The sequence below is a fragment of the Salvia miltiorrhiza genome, chromosome 1 (assembly GCF_028751815.1).
Source record: "Salvia miltiorrhiza cultivar Shanhuang (shh) chromosome 1, IMPLAD_Smil_shh, whole genome shotgun sequence".
Classification (NCBI taxonomy): Eukaryota; Viridiplantae; Streptophyta; class Magnoliopsida; order Lamiales; family Lamiaceae; genus Salvia; species Salvia miltiorrhiza.
In genome coordinates, this window is record NC_080387.1 from 15,177,061 (window position 1) to 15,197,656 (window position 20,596).

At 42.0% G+C, this 20,596-nt stretch overlaps 1 protein-coding gene across 1 annotated transcript; it reads right to left on the reverse strand.

Annotated features, from left to right (window-relative positions):
• Positions 1-1,495: 1,495 nt before the first annotated feature.
• On the reverse strand, positions 1,496-20,327 carry LOC131025929 (uncharacterized). The gene is given in 8 exon segments (XM_057955725.1): positions 1,496-2,171; positions 4,219-4,542; positions 4,682-4,768; positions 15,546-16,059; positions 16,117-16,465; positions 16,826-17,905; positions 17,907-18,401; positions 18,454-20,327. Coding segments are annotated over 8 exon segments (5,289 nt in total). The 5' UTR covers positions 20,218-20,327.
• Between the last annotated feature and the right edge of the window lie 269 nt (positions 20,328-20,596).

Below are 20,596 nucleotides of genomic sequence, written 5' to 3' on the forward strand. Positions count from 1 at the left end.
GAATTGATAAATTCCTAGGAATTCTTCAGGAGTATGACTGGAGTCGATTTGCCTACATATATGGTGGAAGAGCTGCAGAGAATCATAGAGAATGCGTTTAAGCCTATTCATGAGAGGTTAGATCAAATTGAGCAATCTCAACGGAGACCGGATCAGAATTTTCTTCAGTCAATTAGGCGTCCTCGAAGGGATCTTATGAAAGAAGAAAAATCTTACGAGAAAGAGTTCGAGAATGCTTCTCGACAATTTTATAGCTGCAAGAAAAGGCGAGATGAAGCAAGGGATCATGAGAATATCAAGTTGAAATATATTCCATCAATCCAAAAGAAACACGATCATAAATCGTATCTTGGAGGGGAGTGGGATAATTGGATCTATGAAGAGAATCAGTCATTGCCAATGCAACAACTAGAAGACACCGTCACTCTCAACCAGACAAGCCACCGTTTGAATCCAAAGAAGATGAATGTTGAAGTGGAAGTCGTGGCGTATATCAATGAAGAGGCATGTTTGAATCCAAAGGAGTTGGTGGAAGTTGATAGAGAGGTTGATGTCAAAGATGATGATATGATCCCAAATGATACGAAATGATACCAAATGATACGATCCTTGCCGATCGATCGAACACAACGCACGCGGAAGACTGAACTTGAACGGAAAGGATGGAATCCCAAAACCTCTGAATCTAACCCACGGAATGATTTAGGCGAACGGATCCCTAAACCCCAACGTGAAGTTGACGCAGCAACTCGAGGACGCTGAATGACACCCGACGAGGGTTGGTTGACTCGCCGTTACGTCGATAGTTGAATTCGTCTTGGAACAATCAAGAGGAATTCGGAATTCTCAAGAGAGAAATAAAAACTCACAAGTTTATTGATAATAGTATGCTGAAAATTTCGTCCAACACAAAGCCTTATATATAGGCAAAGTAAAGACTAAACCTAACTTGACTAACAAGCAAAAGACACCCTAATTTTCGTCCATCATAAAGACTACAAATAAGGTATGTGAAAACCTAACCAAACTAGGAGAATAAACATGGAAAATAACTCCTAATCTAATAAGGAAACATATCCTTAGTCAAAACAAGGTATAAAACTCAAAATTGACTCAACTAAGGCCTAATTTCAGCCACCCTAACATAACCCACGAAAATTATAAGATAAAACAAAATAAAAGACTCTATTAAATCAGCCCACATATGCAACGTAACTTGGGCCTCCATGGCATGCATCATTCCCCTCCTCTTGAAAGGGATTTGTCCTCAAATCCAAGTCGTGAGTGCCAATGCCGGGATCAAAAATCAGATCTTCGGTTATTACAAGAAACAATTGATGAACCCTAGCTGGTCTCTCTTGTCCATCAATCATCTTGCCGGGATCAAAAACCATATGCGTCGGCTCAAACGCTGAATTTTCATGAACTTGGATCATGCCGAAATTGTTGTTGAAAATACCTCCATGCCTCTTCTCTCTTCCGAACAGCCATGTAGTTAGCATCGGCGTTGCCTCACCAAAGATTTCCCTTTCATATTGATCGATGTGGAACGGACCCTCACCAACTTCATCAGCTTGGTGTCGCCAATATGAGTCTGCCATTGCAGCTGATGTTGCGTGAACAAGGTCAGCTCGAACTTATTTGCATCATCACATCGCTGCTCCTGTTCAATACCCATAGCTTGTGACAAAGCCTTTGCTTCCAAAATAGATGAAGTAGACTTCTCAAGCACTTCCTCACGTGAGTCCTCATCCTTGATAGCCACCACAACTTCCACTGCAACCTTCATCTCCTTTTTCTCCACTGGCTGCTCCGTAGACTTCACTTTATCCGCCTCCTTGTGCCGTTGCTGCAGTTGCAAGTGATCCTCATAAATTTGTTGAGGACTAAGGGAAACAATTGCCAACTTTTTTTGCTTATACGCGAAGGAGTACTTATTGGTGACTTCATCATGAATAGCTCGTCTATCGACCTGCCACGGTCTACCCAACAAAATGTGGGTCGCCTGCATGGGAATAACATCGCACAAAACCTCATCTTCATACTTGCCAAGGCGAATAGGCACTGTCACTTGCGTGGTAACCTCGACGACGCCGGTCTCATTCAGCCATTGCAAACGATACGGCTTGGGGTGTTGCACCTCGGTCAGCCCCGATTTCTCCACCATGTATCTACTCGCCACATTCGTGCAACTTTCTCCATCAATGATCACACTGCACAACTTGTCGTGGACAAGAACTCTCGTGTGACAGAAATTTGCCCACTGCTCACTCTCATGGGATCTGAACCCTTGACACGAACGACATGTCTTATCTCGATTGCAACCATCAAAAATTGTCGGATGGCCGTGATTTGCTAAACTGACACTCATACTCTCTCAAGAACGTAAAGACCCAAACAGAAAAACAAAACACTGGATAATTTCGACCCTTACGAAACCTGGAAAACTGATACCAGATGATATGATCCTTGCCGATCGATCGAACACAACGCACGCGGAAGACTGAACTTGAACGGAAAGGATGGAATCCCAAAACCTCTGAATCTAACCCACGGAATGATTTAGGCGAACGGATCCCTAAACCCCAACGTGAAGTTGACGCAGCAACTCGGGGACGCTGAATGACACCCGACGAGGGTTGGTTGACTCGCCGTTACGTCGATAGTTGAATTCGTCTTGGAACAATCAAGAGGAATTCGGAATTCTCAAGAGAGAAATAAAAACTCACAAGTTTATTGATAATAGTATGCTGAAAATTTCGTCCAACACAAAGCCTTATATATAGGCAAAGTAAAGACTAAACCTAACTTGACTAACAAGCAAAAGACACCCTAATTTTCGTCCATCATAAAGACTACAAATAAGGTATGTGAAAACCTAACCAAACTAGGAGAATAAACATGGAAAATAACTCCTAATCTAATAAGGAAACATATCCTTAGTCAAAACAAGGTATAAAACTCAAAATTGACTCAACTAAGGCCTAATTTCAGCCACCCTAACATAACCCACGAAAATTATAAGATAAAACAAAATAAAAGACTCTATTAAATCAGCCCACATATGCAACGTAACTTGGGCCTCCATGGCATGCATCAGATGATGAGTCTACTCCTAAGTTGCTAAAATTGAAGGATTCAAGTGACGAAGTGCTTGAGGAATCTACTCCAACTACTTTGGAAGCAAAGGCTTTGGCGCAAGCTAAGGGCGTTGAAAAGGAGCAGCCCATAGATAAAAAGGAGATTGGGTTTATGCAGAAGTCATTTCTTGCAAGGGCTTGTGATTGGATGTGGGCCATGAAGGAAGAGAGGCTGATCATTGTGTTGCGGTTCAAGGTTCAAGAGAAGTCAGAGTTAGAGCCGAAGAAGAAGAATAACGCACAAGGGAGAAAAGCTATGGTCCAACAGTCAATTAATGCAAGGAACGAAAATTTGATTTTTGATCCCGGCATTTGGATTGACGACTTGGATTTGAGGACAAATCCCTTTCAAGAGGAGGGGAATGATGCATGCCATGGAGGCCCAAGTTACGTTGCATATGTGGGCTGATTTAATAGAGTCTTTTATTTTGTTTTATCTTATAATTTTCGTGGGTTATGTTAGGGTGGCTGAAATTAGGTCTTAGTTGAGTCAATTTTGAGTTTTATACCTTGTTTTGACTAAGGATATGTTTCCTTATTAGATTAGGAGTTATTTTCCATGTTTATTCTCCTAGTTTGGTTAGGTTTTCGCATACCTTATTTGTAGTCTTTATGATGGACGAAAATTAGGGTTTAGATTAGGTTTAGTTGTTTCCTTATTAGATTAGGTCTCTTTATTGTTGCCTATATATAGGCCTCTTGTTATGAACGAATGATCAACCAATTTTATATCAAATTTCGTGAGTTATCACTTCTCCTTGAGAGTTTCGAATTTTCTCTTGTATATTCCAAGAGAGTTCATTTATCCGGCGTAACGGCGAGTCAACCATCCCTCGTCGCGTGTCATTCAGCGTCCCCGAGTTGCTGCGTCAACTTCACGTTGGTGTTTAGGGATCCGTTCGCCTAAATCATTCCGTGGGTTAGATTCAGAGGTTTTGGGATTCCATCTTCTGTTCGTGTTTTCAAGTCTTCCGTTTGCGTAGTGTTCGATTGGTCGGCAAGGATCATATCAGCTTCCAAAGTAGTTGGAGTAGATTCCTCAAGCACTTCGTCACTTGAATCCTTCAATTTTAGCAACTTAGGAGTAGACTCATCATCTTTGACATCAACCTCTCTATCAACTTCCACCAACTCCTTTGGATTCAAACATGCCTCTTCATTGATATACGCCACGACTTCCACTTCAACATTCATCTTCTTTGGATTCAAACGGTGGCTTGTCTGGTTGAGAGTGACGGTGTCTTCTAGTTGTTGCTTTGGCAATGACTGATTCTCTTCATAGATCCAATTATCCCACTCCCCTCCAAGATACGATTTATGATCGTGTTTCTTTTGGATTGATGGAATATTTTTCAACTTGATATTCTCATGATCCCTTGCTTCATCTCGCCTTTTCTTGCAGCTATAAAATTGTCGAGAAGCATTCTCGAACTCTTCCTCGTAAGATTTTTCTTCTTTCATAAGACCCCTTCGAGGATGCCTAATTTGACTGAAGAAAATTCTGATCCGGTCTCCGTTGAGATTGCTCGATTAAATCTAACCTCTCATGAATAGGCTTAAACGCATTCTCTATGATTTTCTGCAGCTCTTCCACCATATATGTAGGCAAATCGACTCCAGTCATACTCCTGAAAAATTCCTAGGAATTTATCAATTCGTCGCTGATATGATCCTTGCCGATCGATCGAACACAACGCACGCGGAAGACTGAACTTGAACGGAAAGGATGGAAATCCCAAAACCTCTGAATCTAACCCACGGAATGATTTAGGCGAACGAATCCCTAAACCCCAACGTGAAGTTGACGCAGCAACTCGGGGAGGATGAATGACACGCGACGAGGGATGGTTGACTCGCCGTTACGCCGGATAAATGAACTCTCTTGGAATATACAAGAGAAAATTCGAAACTCTCAAGGAGAAGTGATAACTCACGAAATTTGATATAAAATTGGTTGATAATTCGTTCATAACAAGAGGCCTATATATAGGCAACAATAAAGAGACCTAATCTAATAAGGAAACAACTAAACCTAATCTAAACCCTAATTTTCGTCCATCATAAAGACTACAAATAAGGTATGCGAAAACCTAACCAAACTAGGAGAATAAACATGGAAAATAACTCCTAATCTAATAAGGAAACATATCCTTAGTCAAAACAAGGTATAAAACTCAAAATTGACTCAACTAAGGCCTAATTTCAGCCACCCTAACATAACCCACGAAAATTATAAGATAAAACAAAATAAAAGACTCTATTAAATCAGCCCACATATGCAACGTAAGTTGGGCCTCCATGGCATGCATCAAGGGGCGTCATTTGGAATCGTAAAACTTACTCAACTTAAGAAAACTCGTCATAATTTCTCATTAATACTCATTTAAACAGTCTATGAAAGACAACATAAAAACTTGATAAATATCATTAAACCAGTTGTACATCATATGAAACCATTACTTAAGACTCAAAGTATGACATAACACACTATAAAATCAACAACATCTTGCAGCGGAAAGTAGCTAGACATATGTATGAAGACATATTCTAGACAGGTTAACTATTTATTAACAACCCTGGAGACTCCGCTCATTGCAGCACCATCACCACATCAGCTCAACCTGCACATTTAGAAAACATATGCAGGGCTGAGTACAAAAGCACTCAGTGAACACATGCCAAACATCTTATTCTTATAAAGCTATAAATATTGTCATTGCCATTTCATATGCATAATACAAGGAATTTGTAGAAAGGCCCTGTATTAGCTAAACTCATTTTCATTTCCTCAAAGTTGTCTGCGCAGACTTTTCTCATCAGGTAAGTATCATATCTGTTATAACATCAAGTACTGAGAGGGAGGTCTCCCTCTGCAGCACTGTGATCGGCCAACCCGCTCGATGACTCACGACCACCTCAGTGTACACAAATCCTTACTAGTATCTACACTAGCATAGGACCGAATTCTTCATCTCAAGCAGATAGATAACATACCAAAACATCAAAAATTTGGCAATGCAATAACTTCAATATAACATCCTTCATATAATAACTCCCTTCATTTCATTTCATAAAGAACCATTCATCATTTGATCATTTTCATAAAATTGAAACTTAACAATTATATCATGTCATTCATTTCATTTCGTATAAGAGGCCTGTATGCAGGGGATCTCTATATACGTGTTTAAGAAAGCCCACCTCGTTGTGTCTCTGTATCAATGAGTAACGTCACTCTCTCCCTCAAGTCGTTACTTCCCAAAAGGACCTTCATCGATATGAAGAATCAGTGAGAAGTTATAAAAGAAAACTCGATTAATAATCTAATATCTTTCATGAAACATTAGTATCTCTAATGTTCATCTCTCTAGGTTGTTAATCAATAAAACCATTATTCTCCCTTGTCATTACTCAATAATTATAACATCCTTATGTTATAATTATCAACGCTTCAATTAAAAGAAATAGCTAACTCATCGAAATGTCCACTTTCTTAGCAGATCAATTCGCTCACATCTCATCTAATAAACCAATTAGAAAGTTAAACTTTCCATTAGGCACGTATTTGAGTCACGGGTCAACAAGAATTGACTATGCTCAAATCCTAATTTCACTAAGAAATTATAATGATTATTTGATGATATATCAAAGTATTCACTAAAAATTTCGGCATGACCTATTCATACATAATGTCAGCCATGAGATTTCAATGCGTGAATCTCACTACGTGAACTCGTCTCTGGACTCAAAACTTAACATCTTGACATCTCTTCAACGCAAACCAACAATTCAAAATCATCAAAACTCTTTATCAGTAAACTATCATTTATACTCGAAACCAATTGTTCGAGTGTCAGATACCAACATTTATGTGCGTTAATCATAACTCTCACACTCACTCCAATTAGACACATAATCGATATTAACTCAAATAATAAATTATATCTTAACAATTTAACATGCTCATAATTCTCAATTAAATCTACAACTTAGTAATTAAATACTAAATTCCAACTTTAATTAATTAACATACTTCTCTAATTTATTTATCTCATTGAAACACAATATATCTAATTCATGCTATCTTCTCATACTTGGTCATTTTATATGCATTTCTCATGCAACTCAAAAAGCTCAATAACTTACTAATCATCATCTCATAAATACCCAAATAATTCATATAGTCTTACTAACATAGCATTAACTCATATGCAGTGCTAGTTCACTTACATGACTTCACATACTCCACATATCTCAACTTAATAAATCATCGAATAATTAGAAAATTTGTATTTAATGGAAATAAATTCCAAAATTTAAATACAAATATTTTTAATTATTCTAAACACATTGGCATGCTCAAATTAACTCAATTAAAATCGAGCATTGCTCGTCTCTGGCCTTATGACTCGCGGCCTTCATCAAATTTGAACCTCGGTGTTCAAATTAATCTAAGTAAATTATACGTGCAATATTTAATAAATATAACACATATATATAAACTCAAATCATTCAAATAAAAATCAAATATTCACATCCGGGTAGGGGTGGAAAATCGGGTTGCGGGTATCGGGTATACCCTCACCCGTCCCGATACCCGCAAAATTCGGGTGGAGGGTCGGGTGCGGGTATCGCATCCTCAAAAATCGCGGGTAGAGGGTACCCACGGGTATACCCGCGGGTACCCGCATACCCGCAATAAATATTTAAAAAATAAAATTAAATAATTTTATTTAATAATATTAGGAATTAAACCAATTAACCAAAATTAAATATTAGGAATTAAACCAATTTTATTAGGAATTAAACCAATAAATATTAGGAATTATACCAATAAATATTAGAAATTAAACCAATAATATGAGGAACTAAACCAATAAATATTAGGAATTTTATTTAATAATATTAGGAATTAAACCAATAAATATTAGGAATTAAACCAATAATATTAGGAATTTTATTTAATAATTTAGGAATTAAACCAATTTTATTTAATAATATTAGGAATTAACCCAATTAACCAAAATTAAATAATCGATGAAATAGGAATTTTATTTAATAATATTATTTAAACTAATATAATTTTATTTAATAATATTAGGAATTTTATTCGTCACAGGTTTTATGGATAATCGATGAAATAGAAAGGATATTTTCAATTTTTTTTGTGAAATGCGGGACAAAATACCCTCTCGCGGGACGAAATACCCTCCAGCGGGACCAAAAACCCGCAAAATTACAATTAAAAAAAAATCGCGGGACTGTGAGGGTACCCTCATACCCGCAGCGGGTATCCGCTGCGGGTATTCGGGTACCCGCATCGGGGAAGAGGGTCGGGTGAGGGTGCCGTTTTCGGCAGTTTTCGTCCCGCGGGTACCCGCATTTTGCGGGTAGGGTACCCGCGGGTACCCGATTTTCCACCCCTACATCCGGGCATCAAACCATTCGGTCCTCATGCTTCTCGTTTCTAACATTTCTCGAAAATTCCCAAATTAATCTAGCATGCTCATGTGATATCGTAGAACACATATACGCAATAATATTCATCATGCAACGTCCCAAACTTCACGAATTTAAATAATCATACTCTAAAAACTTATACAATTTTCGTGCTTGGAAAAAAATACGAATTTAATATATATCGATCCTAGCATACCCCTAAGCACAAATATCAAGTCAAAACGATCAAACAAAAATCGAAAGACAAGCTAATATGTGAAAAACGGGGCTGCCCTCATGGGTTTCATAGCTACGGTTCGTTCCGTTCTTACTCCCTTCATTAAACATGCTCAACATCTACCCAAGAACAACATACTAAAATTTCACGACGATCCGACGTCGTTTCAAAATAAAGTCAAGAATCGACGTTTTTCGACGTCGACGAAAATCGAAAAGAAAACCATCAAAACGTAGGTAGAGATGTTACCTACTTAAATACGTGATCGAAAAGATGATCGGGCTCGTCTCGGCACTCAAATCGGAGCTCAAAAGCTCAAGCTCCTCAACAATGGTGTTACGTGAAAAAAAGTGTGTGTTTAGTGTGTTTGTGTGTGTGCTGCGTGAGTTGTGTGTGTGGGCTGCGTGAATTAAGTGAGATAGAGGAGGAATAGTGGGCGGTTGGGGGGTGGTTAGGCGTAGGGTAGGTTAGATATTTAGGATATTAACCCGTTAGTCGTTAAATATCTCGTTTCGTCTCGTTTTAACGACTAACTACCCATACTCTTCGTTACTCGCCCTCTTAACTCCTACTCACTTTCATAACACTCGTAATTCTATATAAATATAGAAAACGCAAGCTCGTTCTCGAAATTCTGATAAACGAGCTCGGTTCGTTTATCGAGAAATCCCGGTTTACTATTCACTCGTCGTCCAAAAATAAAAACTTTCATTATTGGACTCGTATCGAAAAACTAAGAATATTTCTCGACGACGTGCACGTAAGATTTTGAAAGTCGACAAAAAGACGAAATAGCAGTATTTTACTATTCATCGTCAAAAAGTCAAAATTTTCAAAAACGTCTTAACGAACTCAGATTTCACTTCCGAGTTCACCGTTCTCATTCAAATAATTATCTCGAATTATTCAAATACTCAAACTCAATTACGGATATAAAATCTGATGCAGCCCAAGGTTCGTTGGTGCAAGACCCGGTGCATGTTCCTGTTGGTCCGGTTACAAGAGCACGAGCCAAGAAGTTCAAGGAGAGCTTGATGATGTTAGTTCAAGAAGTGTGGGCTCAAGAGTTGATGAAGAGACCCATTGGAGTTGGCGAAATTAGGGCTTCTTTTTGCTTGTTAGTCAAGTTAGGTTTAGTCTTTACTTTGCCTATATATAAGGCTTTGTGTTGGACGAAATTTTCAGCATATTTTATCAATAAACTTGTGAGTTTTATTTCTCTCTTGAGAATTCCGAATTCCTCTTGATTATTCCAAGACGAAATTCAATTATCGACGTAACGGCGAGTCAACCAACCCTCGTCGGGTGTCATTCAGCGTCCCCGAGTTGCTGCGTCAACTTCACGTTGGGGTATAGGGCATTCAGTCGCCTATATCATTCCGTGGGTTAGATTCAGAGGTTTTGGGATTTCCATCCTTTCCGTTCAAGTTCAGTCTTCCGCGTGCGTTGTGTTCGATCGATCGGCAAGGATCGTATCATTTGGCACCAGAGCCGCGTTTCGTATCCAGGTTTCGTTTTTCGTTTCTGTGTCAAGGGTAGAATTTTTAGGGTTTCCGTTTTCTGCATTTTAGGGTTTCTCTACGTCCGAGTTTTCTATTCCGTTTTCTGCGTCTGATTTTGTTCTGCTGGGATTTCAATACCATAATATCTTTCGAATTAAGATACCTGCGTGGTCTGAATTACTCATAAACATACACGCTTATACACATCCATCATCATACGACTTACACACATCCATATAAATCCATACGACATAATTTCGTTTGGTTCTTGAATTTTCTTTTTTTTCAGAACCTATAGTCTGTTAGGGTCGTTTTATTGCAGCATCTTGGTCCTACAGTTCACTGGCATCGTATAGAGCCTTTTGGGGCCGTTTCTGCGTACATTTTTTCCAGTTTTTGATTATTTCTCATTGTGTTTTCTGGAGTCCTCGGGTAGTATAGAGCCTTTCGGGGAAGTTTCTGCGTACACTTTTTCTGGTTTTCGATTATTTCTCGTTGTGTTTTCTGGAGTCCTTGGGTAGTATAGAGCGTTTTGAGCCTATTTCTACGTAGTGCTTTTTGGGTTGTTCAGTCTGCGTTTATGATTGTCTTCTTTTCCTTTTGGGGGTTTTTCCCATCTTTTCGTGTCCGTTTAGTGTTGTTGGTGTGGTCTCTTTGGGACGTTTCATTGAGTGCTCTCGTTGAGACAGTTTGGGCAATCTCGTTGGTACAGTTGGTTTTTGATGCAGCCCAAGGTTCGTTGGTGCAAGACCCGGTGCATGTTCCTGTTGGTCCGGTTACAAGAGCACGAGCCAAGAAGTTCAAGGAGAGCTTGATGAGCTTAGTTCAAGAAGTGTGGGCTCAAGAGTTGATGAAGAAACCCATTGGAGATGGTGGAGTCGGCCCAAGTCTAATTAATATCATTACATGCGAGTGGGCCGAAGCTTGAAGATGTGATTTATTTTGAAGACTTCTTTTATTTAGTTCAACTTTGTTATTTTCGCAGCCCATGAGTTATAGGGCCTTGTTATTTTCGGATTTATTTAGTAAGGGCCTTGTTTGGCTTATTAGGGCTTGTTTTTAAGTTGTTTCCTTATTAGATTAGGTTTAGCCTTTGCCTATATAAGGCTTCTATGTGTTGGACGAATTTTTCAGCCTACCTTTAATCAAATTGTGAGTTTTTATTCTCTCTTGAGAGTTTCGAATTCTTCTTGATTTTTCCAAGACGAATTCAATTTATCGACGTAACGGCGAGATCAACCAACCCTCGTCGGGTGTCATTCAGCGTCCCCGAGTTGCTGCGTCAACTGCACGTTGGGGTTTAGGGATCCGTTCGCCTAAAAACGAATGAATAAAATTAAAGATAGATAAAATATGGAATCCCAAAACCTCTGAATCTAACCCACGGAATGATTTAGGCGAACGAATCCCTAAACCCCAACGTGAAGTTGACGCAGCAACTCGGGGACGATGAATGACACGCGACGAGGGATGGTTGACTCGCCGTTACGCCGGATAAATGAACTCTCTTGGAATATACAAGAGAAAATTCGAAACTCTCAAGGAGAAGTGATAACTCACGAAATTTGATATAAAATTGGTTGATCATTCGTTCATAACAAGAGGCCTATATATAGGCAAAAATAAAGAGACCTAATCTAATAAGGAAACAACTAAACCTAATCTAAACCCTAATTTTCGTCCATCATAAAGACTACAAATAAAGAGACCTAATCTAATAAGGGATTCCATATTTTATCTATCTTTAATTTTATTCATTCGTTTTTAGGCGAACGGATCCCTAAACCCCAACGTGCAGTTGACGCAGCAACTCGGGGACGCTGAATGACACCCGACGAGGGTTGGTTGATCTCGCCGTTACGTCGATAAATTGAATTCGTCTTGGAAAAATCAAGAAGAATTCGAAACTCTCAAGAGAGAATAAAAACTCACAATTTGATTAAAGGTAGGCTGAAAAATTCGTCCAACACATAGAAGCCTTATATAGGCAAAGGCTAAACCTAATCTAATAAGGAAACAACTTAAAAACAAGCCCTAATAAGCCAAACAAGGCCCTTACTAAATAAATCCGAAAATAACAAGGCCCTATAACTCATGGGCTGCGAAAATAACAAAGTTAAACTAAATAAAAGAAGTCTTCAAAATAAATCACATCTTCAAGCTTCGGCCCACTCGCATGTAATGATATTAATTAGACTTGGGCCGACTCCACCATCTCCAATGGGTTTCTTCATCAACTCTTGAGCCCACACTTCTTGAACTAAGCTCATCAAGCTCTCCTTGAACTTCTTGGCTCGTGCTCTTGTAACCGGACCAACAGGAACATGCACCGGGTCTTGCACCAACGAACCTTGGGCTGCATCAGGAGAGAAAGGTGGAGCTTATGTTTGATTGCCACAACTATTCAGAGCTTAAGAAGGTGAAGTTGGCAGCAATTGAGTTCTCCGATTATGCACTTGTTTGGTGGGATCAGATGGTGACGAGTAGGAGGAGAAACTGTGAGCCGCCTATTCAGACTTGGCAGGAGATGAAGGCTGTGATGAGGAAGCGTTTTGTGCCGAATCATTACTACCGCGAGCTTTTCAACAAGTTGCAGACTTTGAGGCAAGGCAGTCGGAGTGTGGATGAGTACTATAAGGAAATGGAGGTTGCCATGATTCGAGCGAATGTGGTGGAGGAGCGAGAGGCGACCATGGCGAGATTCTTGACTGGTTTGCATTGGGATATTCGTGATAAGGTGGAGTTGCAGCACTACGTTGAGTTGGAGGACATGGTTCATATGGCCATCAAGATCGAGAATCAACTCAAGAGGAGGGGCAACAACAGCAGCAACCAGCGCCAGAATCAGGGCAATTGGAGGCAATCGCAACCAGTTTCTAGTGGTTCCTCATCAAAAGGGAATCAATGGAAAAAGGAGGCACCGCCAAGAGAGGAGAAGAAGCCGTTCATTAGGTCCCGACCCGAGGGATCCGGTGCAGCAAATCAGGGCATTCCGGCCGTTTCTGATGGTCGAAATCGAGATAAGAAGTGCTTCAAGTGCCAAGGCTTCGGGCATATTATGAGTGACTGCCGAACAGGAGAATTATGATCTTGAGAGATGACGGCGAAGTCGTGACGGATGGTGATGAGACCGATCCTGATATGCCGAAATTGGAGGATGGAGATGGTACCGATGATGAGGAGGAGTGTGAGGAGATATTCGCGCCCAATGGACAGCTTTTTGTAGCTAGGAGAGCCTTGAGTGTCCAAACTCAACCCAATGAGCGAGAGCAGCGGGAGAACCTCTTTCACACGAGATGTCTTGTTCAAGACAAGGTATGTAGTGTGATCATTGATGGCGGGAGTTGCACGAATGTGGCTAGTAGAGCCATGGTTGAGAGATTGGGGCTGACCACGGAGAAGCATTCCAAGCCGTATCGGTGGCTGAATGAGACAGGCGTCATCAAAGTGACGAAGCAAGTGAAGGTTCCGTTTCGCATTGGGAAGTATGAGGATGAGGTTGTGTGTGATGTGATCCCTATGCAAGTGAGCCACATTCTGTTGGGGCGACCGTGGCAGTTTGATCGCCGTGTTATTCATGATGGCTTCACCAACAAATATTCTTTTGAATACAAGCAGAAAAAGGTGTCCCTTGTTCCTCTTACTCCTAAACAAGTTTATGAGGATCAAGTGCAATTGCAAAAGGAGGCGGACAAGGTGAAGTCAAACGAGCAGCCCGTGGAGAAGAAGGAGAATGGGTTGATTCATAAGTCCTTTCTTGCTAGGACTAGTGATTTGAAGTGGTGTGTACAGGAGGAGAGGCCGATCATGCTGTTGCGATATCAGGAGAACTTGGTTATTACTAACGATCTCTCTTCTCTACCCCCTTCTATTCGTTCTGTTTTGCAGGAGTTTGATGATGTTTTTCCCGACGATACACCTACCGGTTTACCACCAATTCGAGGGATTGAGCATCAGATTGACTTTGTGCCCGGCGCTACACTGCCGAATCGACCAGCTTACCGAACCAATCCGGAGGAGACAAAGGAGTTGGAGAGGCAAATTGGCGAGTTATTGGCCAAAGGGCATGTGAGGGAGAGTTTGAGTCAGGATCATGATGAGCATGTTGAACATTTAAGGTCTGTTATGGATGTGCTTCGAAAGGAAAAGTTGTTTGCTAACCTTAAGAAGTGCACTTTCGGTACGGACAAGCTTGTGTTTCTTGGTTTTGTTGTTAGTGCACAGGGTGTACAGGTTGATGAGGAGAAGATACGAGCTATCCAAGAGTGGCCAACGCCAACGAACGTTGCAGCAGTTCGAAGCTTTCATGGACTCGCTAGCATCTACAGGCGGTTCGTGCCTCATTTTAGCAGTGTTGCAGCACCTTTGACGGAAGTCATCAAGAAGATGCTTTTCAGCAGTTGAAATACAAATTGACCCACGCCCCGGTATTATCTCTTCCTAATTTCTCCAAATCTTTTGAGATTGAATGTGATGCTTCTGGTGTTGGCATTGGTGCAGTGTTGATGCAAGAAAGACGACCCATTGCGTACTTCAGCGAGAAGCTAAACGGGGCGACGTTAAGTTATCCCACGTATGATAAGGAGCTGTTGATATAACCTTGGCCAATAATTTATGAAGATTCACCGGAAAACACAATAATAACGTAACAGATAAGGAAAACTCCGATCTATTTGATTTATACGCGGAAGACTAAAATTGAACGGAACAAACAGAAAAGAACAGATAAAGATGGATTGCCTCAAAACCCCTGAGTCTAAACCACGAAATGATCTAGGCGAATAATTCCCTAAACCCCAACGTGCATTTGACGCAAGAACTCGGAGACGCTGAATGACACACGGCGAGGGATGAAGAAACTCGTCGATTCGTCGATAGGTGAATCCTTGTTTATCAAGAAGAATTCGAAACTTGAGAGAGAATTAAACTCACTGTTATATTTTATCAAATTGTCTAACTTTTTCAAACACATAACAGCCCTATTTATAGGGAACGGGAAACCCTACGTAACAAGGAAATAAACAGAAATTAAAGAAATAACGGAACTTGTTCAGCAAGTCAAAAGAAACCCCAGCGAGGACTCCTCTGAAAAACGCATTGGAAACGAGTCTGCTCTGGCAAGGCCAGAGGAATCAAGTCTTCTCTGGCGGGTTTCTCTGCTCTGGCAGACTCCACTTGAGTTCTCTGCTCGGGCAGACTCCACTTGAGTTCTCTGCTCTGGCAGACTCAACGTGAGTTCTCTGCTCGGGCAGATTCCACTTGAGTTCTCTGTTCGGGCAGACTCCACTTGAGTTCTCTGCTCGGGCAGACTCAACGTGAGTTCTCTGCCCAGTCGCTTCTTCCCGGGGGTAACGATTCCGCTGCTCTGGCAAGGCCAGAGGGATCGAGTCTTCTCTGGGCGGCATGATTTCGCTGTTCTGGCAAAGCCAGAGGAATCGAGACTTCTCTGGTGGTTCAACTCGGTAAGCAATAAGGTTTACCACCTTTGAACTCTGATCCGTCGGTCCTTCTCCAATTGGCCTTTTCAGCTCCTGCCTCCAGATTTCCTCCACCAATGTCATTAAATTGGCCTTGAACGTCCTGGCCCTAGCTCTCGTCACTGGACCAACGGGCACGTGCACCGGATCTTCACTCTGTGCAGCCTCTGAAATTCGGCTTTGCTCCGCATCCTGACCTCTACTCTGAACTGCATCATTCCCCCTCTCTTGAAAAGGATTTGTCCTCAAATCCACAGCGTCGCCTACATCAAAGGGACTTAAGTCAGTAACATTGAATGTAGCGCTTACATTATACTCACCGGGTAAATCGAGTTTGTAGGCATTATCATTGATCCGTTCCAATACTTGGAATGGACCATCGCCCCTAGGGAGTAACTTGGAGCGCCTCTGCTCTGGAAGTCTTTCCTTGCGCATGTGTAGCCAAACCCAATCACCGGGCTCAAACACTACGTTGCGACGACCCCGATTAGCTTGCTCAGCATACTGCCGCGTGCGGCGCTCAATGTTGGCTCTGGCACGTTCATGGATCTTCTTCACAAAGTCAGCTCTGTTCTGGCCATCCATGTTAACCTGCTCAATCTCGGGTAACGGAGTCAAATCCAAAGGTGTCAAAGGGTTAAATCCATACGCGATTTCAAATGGAGAAAACTTAGTGGCAGAATGAACAGCACGGTTATAAGCGAATTCCACATGAGGAAGACACTCTTCCCACGACTTAATGTTCTTTTGAATAATAGCTCGAAGTAAAGTAGACAAAGTTCTATTCACTACCTCGGTTTGACCATCAGTTTGTGGATGACAAGTAGTAGAAAACAAAAGTTTGGTACCCAACTTACACCACAAAGTCTTCCAAAAATAACTCAAGAACTTAGAATCGCGATCAGAAACAATAGTCCTAGGCATACCATGCAATCTAACAATCTCTTTAAAGAATAGATCAGCCACATGAGATGCATCATCGGATTTATGACAAGGAATAAAATGTGCCATCTTAGAAAATCGATCAACAACCACAAAGATGGAATCTCGGCCACGCTTAGTTCTAGGCAAACCTAACACAAAATCCATAGAAATATCAATCCAAGGTGCGTTAGGAATAGGCAATGGTGTATACAAACCATGAGGACTCACCCTAGACTTAGCTTGTTTACATGTAACACATCGACCACAAATTCTCTCAACATCACGTTTCATATGAGGCCAAAAGAAATGTTCATGCAGAACAGCCAAAGTCTTAGCAATGCCAAAGTGTCCCATCAAACCCCCACCATGAGACTCAAGCAATAACAACTCTCGTAAAGAACATTGAGGCACACATAACTTATTCTTCCAAAAAAGAAAATCATCATGCCTAAAATACTCTCCACTAGCAGCTCTCGCACATGCTATATAAATCTCACCAAAATCAGCATCACTCGCATACAAACTCTTGATGCACTCAAAGCCAAGTAACTTAGCATCTAAGGTAGAAATCAAGGCATACCTTCGAGAAAGTGCATCAGCCACAACATTCTCTTTACCTTGCTTGTATTTGATGACGTAGGGAAACGTCTCAATGAACTCCATCCACCTCGCATGTCGCTTGTTCAACTTGTGTTGGCCTTTCAAGTGTTTCAACGACTCATGGTCCGTGTGAATGACAAACTCGTTGGGCCACAAGTAGTGCTGCCATGTTTGCAAAGCTCTCACCAATGCATACAACTCCTTATCATACGTTGGATAACTCAACGTTGCCCCATTTAACTTCTCGCTGAAATACGCAATGGGACGTCTCTCTTGCATCAACACTGCACCAATACCAACACCAGAAGCATCACATTCAATCTCAAAAGATTTGGAGAAATTTGGAAGAGATAATACCGGGGCATGGGTCAATTTGTATTTTAACTGCTGAAATGCATCTTCTTGCGCTTTGCCCCATTGAAACTCCACATTCTTCTTGATGACTTCCGTCAAAGGAGCGGCGATACTGCTGAAGTGAGGCACGAATCGCCTATAGAAGCTAGCAAGACCATGAAAGCTTCGGACTGCTGCAATGTTCCTCGGTGTTGGCCACTCTTGGATTGCTCGGATCTTCTCCTCATCAACCTGTACGTACACCTTGTGCACTAACAACAAAACCAAGAAACACAAGCTTGTCCGTAGCAAAAATGCACTTTTTGAGGTTAGCAAACAACTTTTCCTTTCGAAGTACATCCATAACAGACCTCAAATGATCAACATGCTCATCAAAATGCTGGCTATAAATGAGGATATCATCAAAGTAAACAACTACAAATCTACCAATGAAAGCACGCAAAACATGATTCATAAGACGCATGAAAGTACTAGGCGCATTAGTCAAACCAAAAGGCATAACTAACCACTCATACATACCAAGTTTTGTCTTAAAAGCAGTTTTCCACTCATCACCTTCCTTAATCCTAATCTGATGATATCCACTACGCAAATCTATCTTCGAAAAGATACAAGAACCATGTAACTCATCGAGCATATCATCTAAACGAGGAATGGGATGGCGATATTTTACCGTGATGTTATTGATAGCTCGACAATCACAGCACATCCTCCACGACGAGTCCTTCTTTGGAACAAGGAGAACTGGTACCCGCACAAGGACTTAGGCTTTCCCTTACATGCCCTTTGGCCAACAACTCGCCAATTTGCCTCTCCAACTCCTTCGTCTCCTCCGGATTGGTGCGGTAGGCTGGTCTGTTCGGCAGAGTAGCGCCGGGCATAAAGTCAATCTGATGCTCAATCCCTCGAAGTGGTGGTAAGCCGGTAGGTGTATCTTCGGGAAAAACATCATCAAATTCCTGCAACACACCACGAATAGAAGGGGGTAGAGAAGAGAGATCGTTAGTCATAAGCAAAGTCTCCTGATATCGCAACAGCAAGATCGGCTTCTCCTCCTGAACACACCACTTCAAATCACTAGCCGTAGCCAGAAAGGACTTATGGTTCAGCCCCTGCTCCTTCTTCTCCACAGGCTGCTCCTTGGACTTCAGATTGTCCGCCTCCCTTTGCAATTGCACTTGATCCTCATAAACTTGGGTAGGAGTAAGAGGAACAAGCGACACCTTCTTCTGCTTGTAGGTAAATGAGTATTTGTTGGTGTAACCATCATGAATTGCACGGCGATCAAATTGCCACGGGCGCCCCAACAGGATGTGGCTCGCTTGCATAGGGATCACATCACACACCACCGCATCCTCATACGTCCCAATGCGAAAAGGGACCTTCACTTGCTTGGTCACTCTGATAATGCCAGTCTCATTTAGCCACTGCAAACGATACGGCTTGGGATGCTTCTCCGTGGTTAGCCCCAATCTCTCAACCACGGCTCTACTAGCCACATTCGTGCAACTCCCGCCATCGATGATCACACTACATACCTTGTCTTGAACAAGACATCTCGTGTGGAAAAGATTCTCCCTCTGCTCACGTTCCGGGGGTGGAGTTTGGACACTCAAGGCTCGCCGAGCTACAAAAAGTTGTCCATTGGGCGCAAAAATCTCCTCACACTCCTCCTCATCAGCGGTATCATCGACATCCTCCAATTTCGGCATATCAGGGTCGGTGTCATCCCCATCCGTCACAACTTCGCCATCATCGCGCATTATCATGAGTCTCCTGTTCGGACAGTCACTCATAATATGCCCGAACCCTTGGCACTTAAAACACTTCTTATCGCGATTTCGACCATCGACAACGGTCGGACTACCCTGATTCGCTGCACCGGAGCCCTCTGGTCGGGACCGAACAAATTGCTTTTTCTCCTCACGCGGCGGGGCTTCCTTCTGCCAGGGAATCCCTCTGGACGAAGAACCGCTGGCAACGGGTTGCGACGACCTCCACTTGCCCTGAGTCTGGCGCTGGTTGCTGCTGTTGTTGCCCCTCCGCTTGAGTTGAGTCTCTATCTTGATGGCCATGTGGACCATGTCCTCCAACTCAACGTAGTGCTGCAACTCCACCTTATCACGAATATCCCAATGCAGCCCAGCCAAGAATCTGGCCATGGTCGCCTCTCGCTCCTCCTCCACATTGGCTCTAATCATGGCAACCTCCATCTCCTTATAATACTCATCCACACTCCGACTGCCCTGCCTCAAGGTCTGCAACTTGTTGAAAAGCTCTCGGTAGTAATGAGTTGGCACAAAACGTTTCCACATCACAGCCTTCATCTCCTGCCAAGATTGAATAGATGGCTCATTGTTTCTTCTCCTACTCGTGACCAGTTGATCCCACCAAACAAGTGCATAATCTGAGAACTCAACCGCTGCCAACTTCACCTTCTTGAGCTCGGAATAGGAGTGGCAATCGAACATAAGCTCCACCTTTCTCTCCCAATCAAGATACAATTCGGGATCATTCTTCCCTTGGAAAGGAGGAATGTTCATCTTGATGTTGCCCAGATTGTTGTCCTGCCATGCTCGTCCATCGTCGTCCTCATCCTCAAATTCGGTATCATCAACATGCTCCTCATACTGACGGTGGAATCGGCCACCTCCACCACCACGGCCTCCTCGCCCGCGTCTGCCTCCTCGTGTGAAAGTGGGCGCACGCGAATGAAACTGTTCCAGCAAGTCGATCTTGTCATACACGCCCTCGAGTTCAGAATGTAGCATCCTGCCAAACTCGGAGCGGAGAGCCTCCATCACTAGTTTGAACTGAGGATCCATAACTGGGCTATCACTCAAGTCTATACCCTGTTCAGCTTGCTTAGACATAACAACACGGACAGAAAACAAGAAACGTTAGTGAAACAACAAAAAGAAA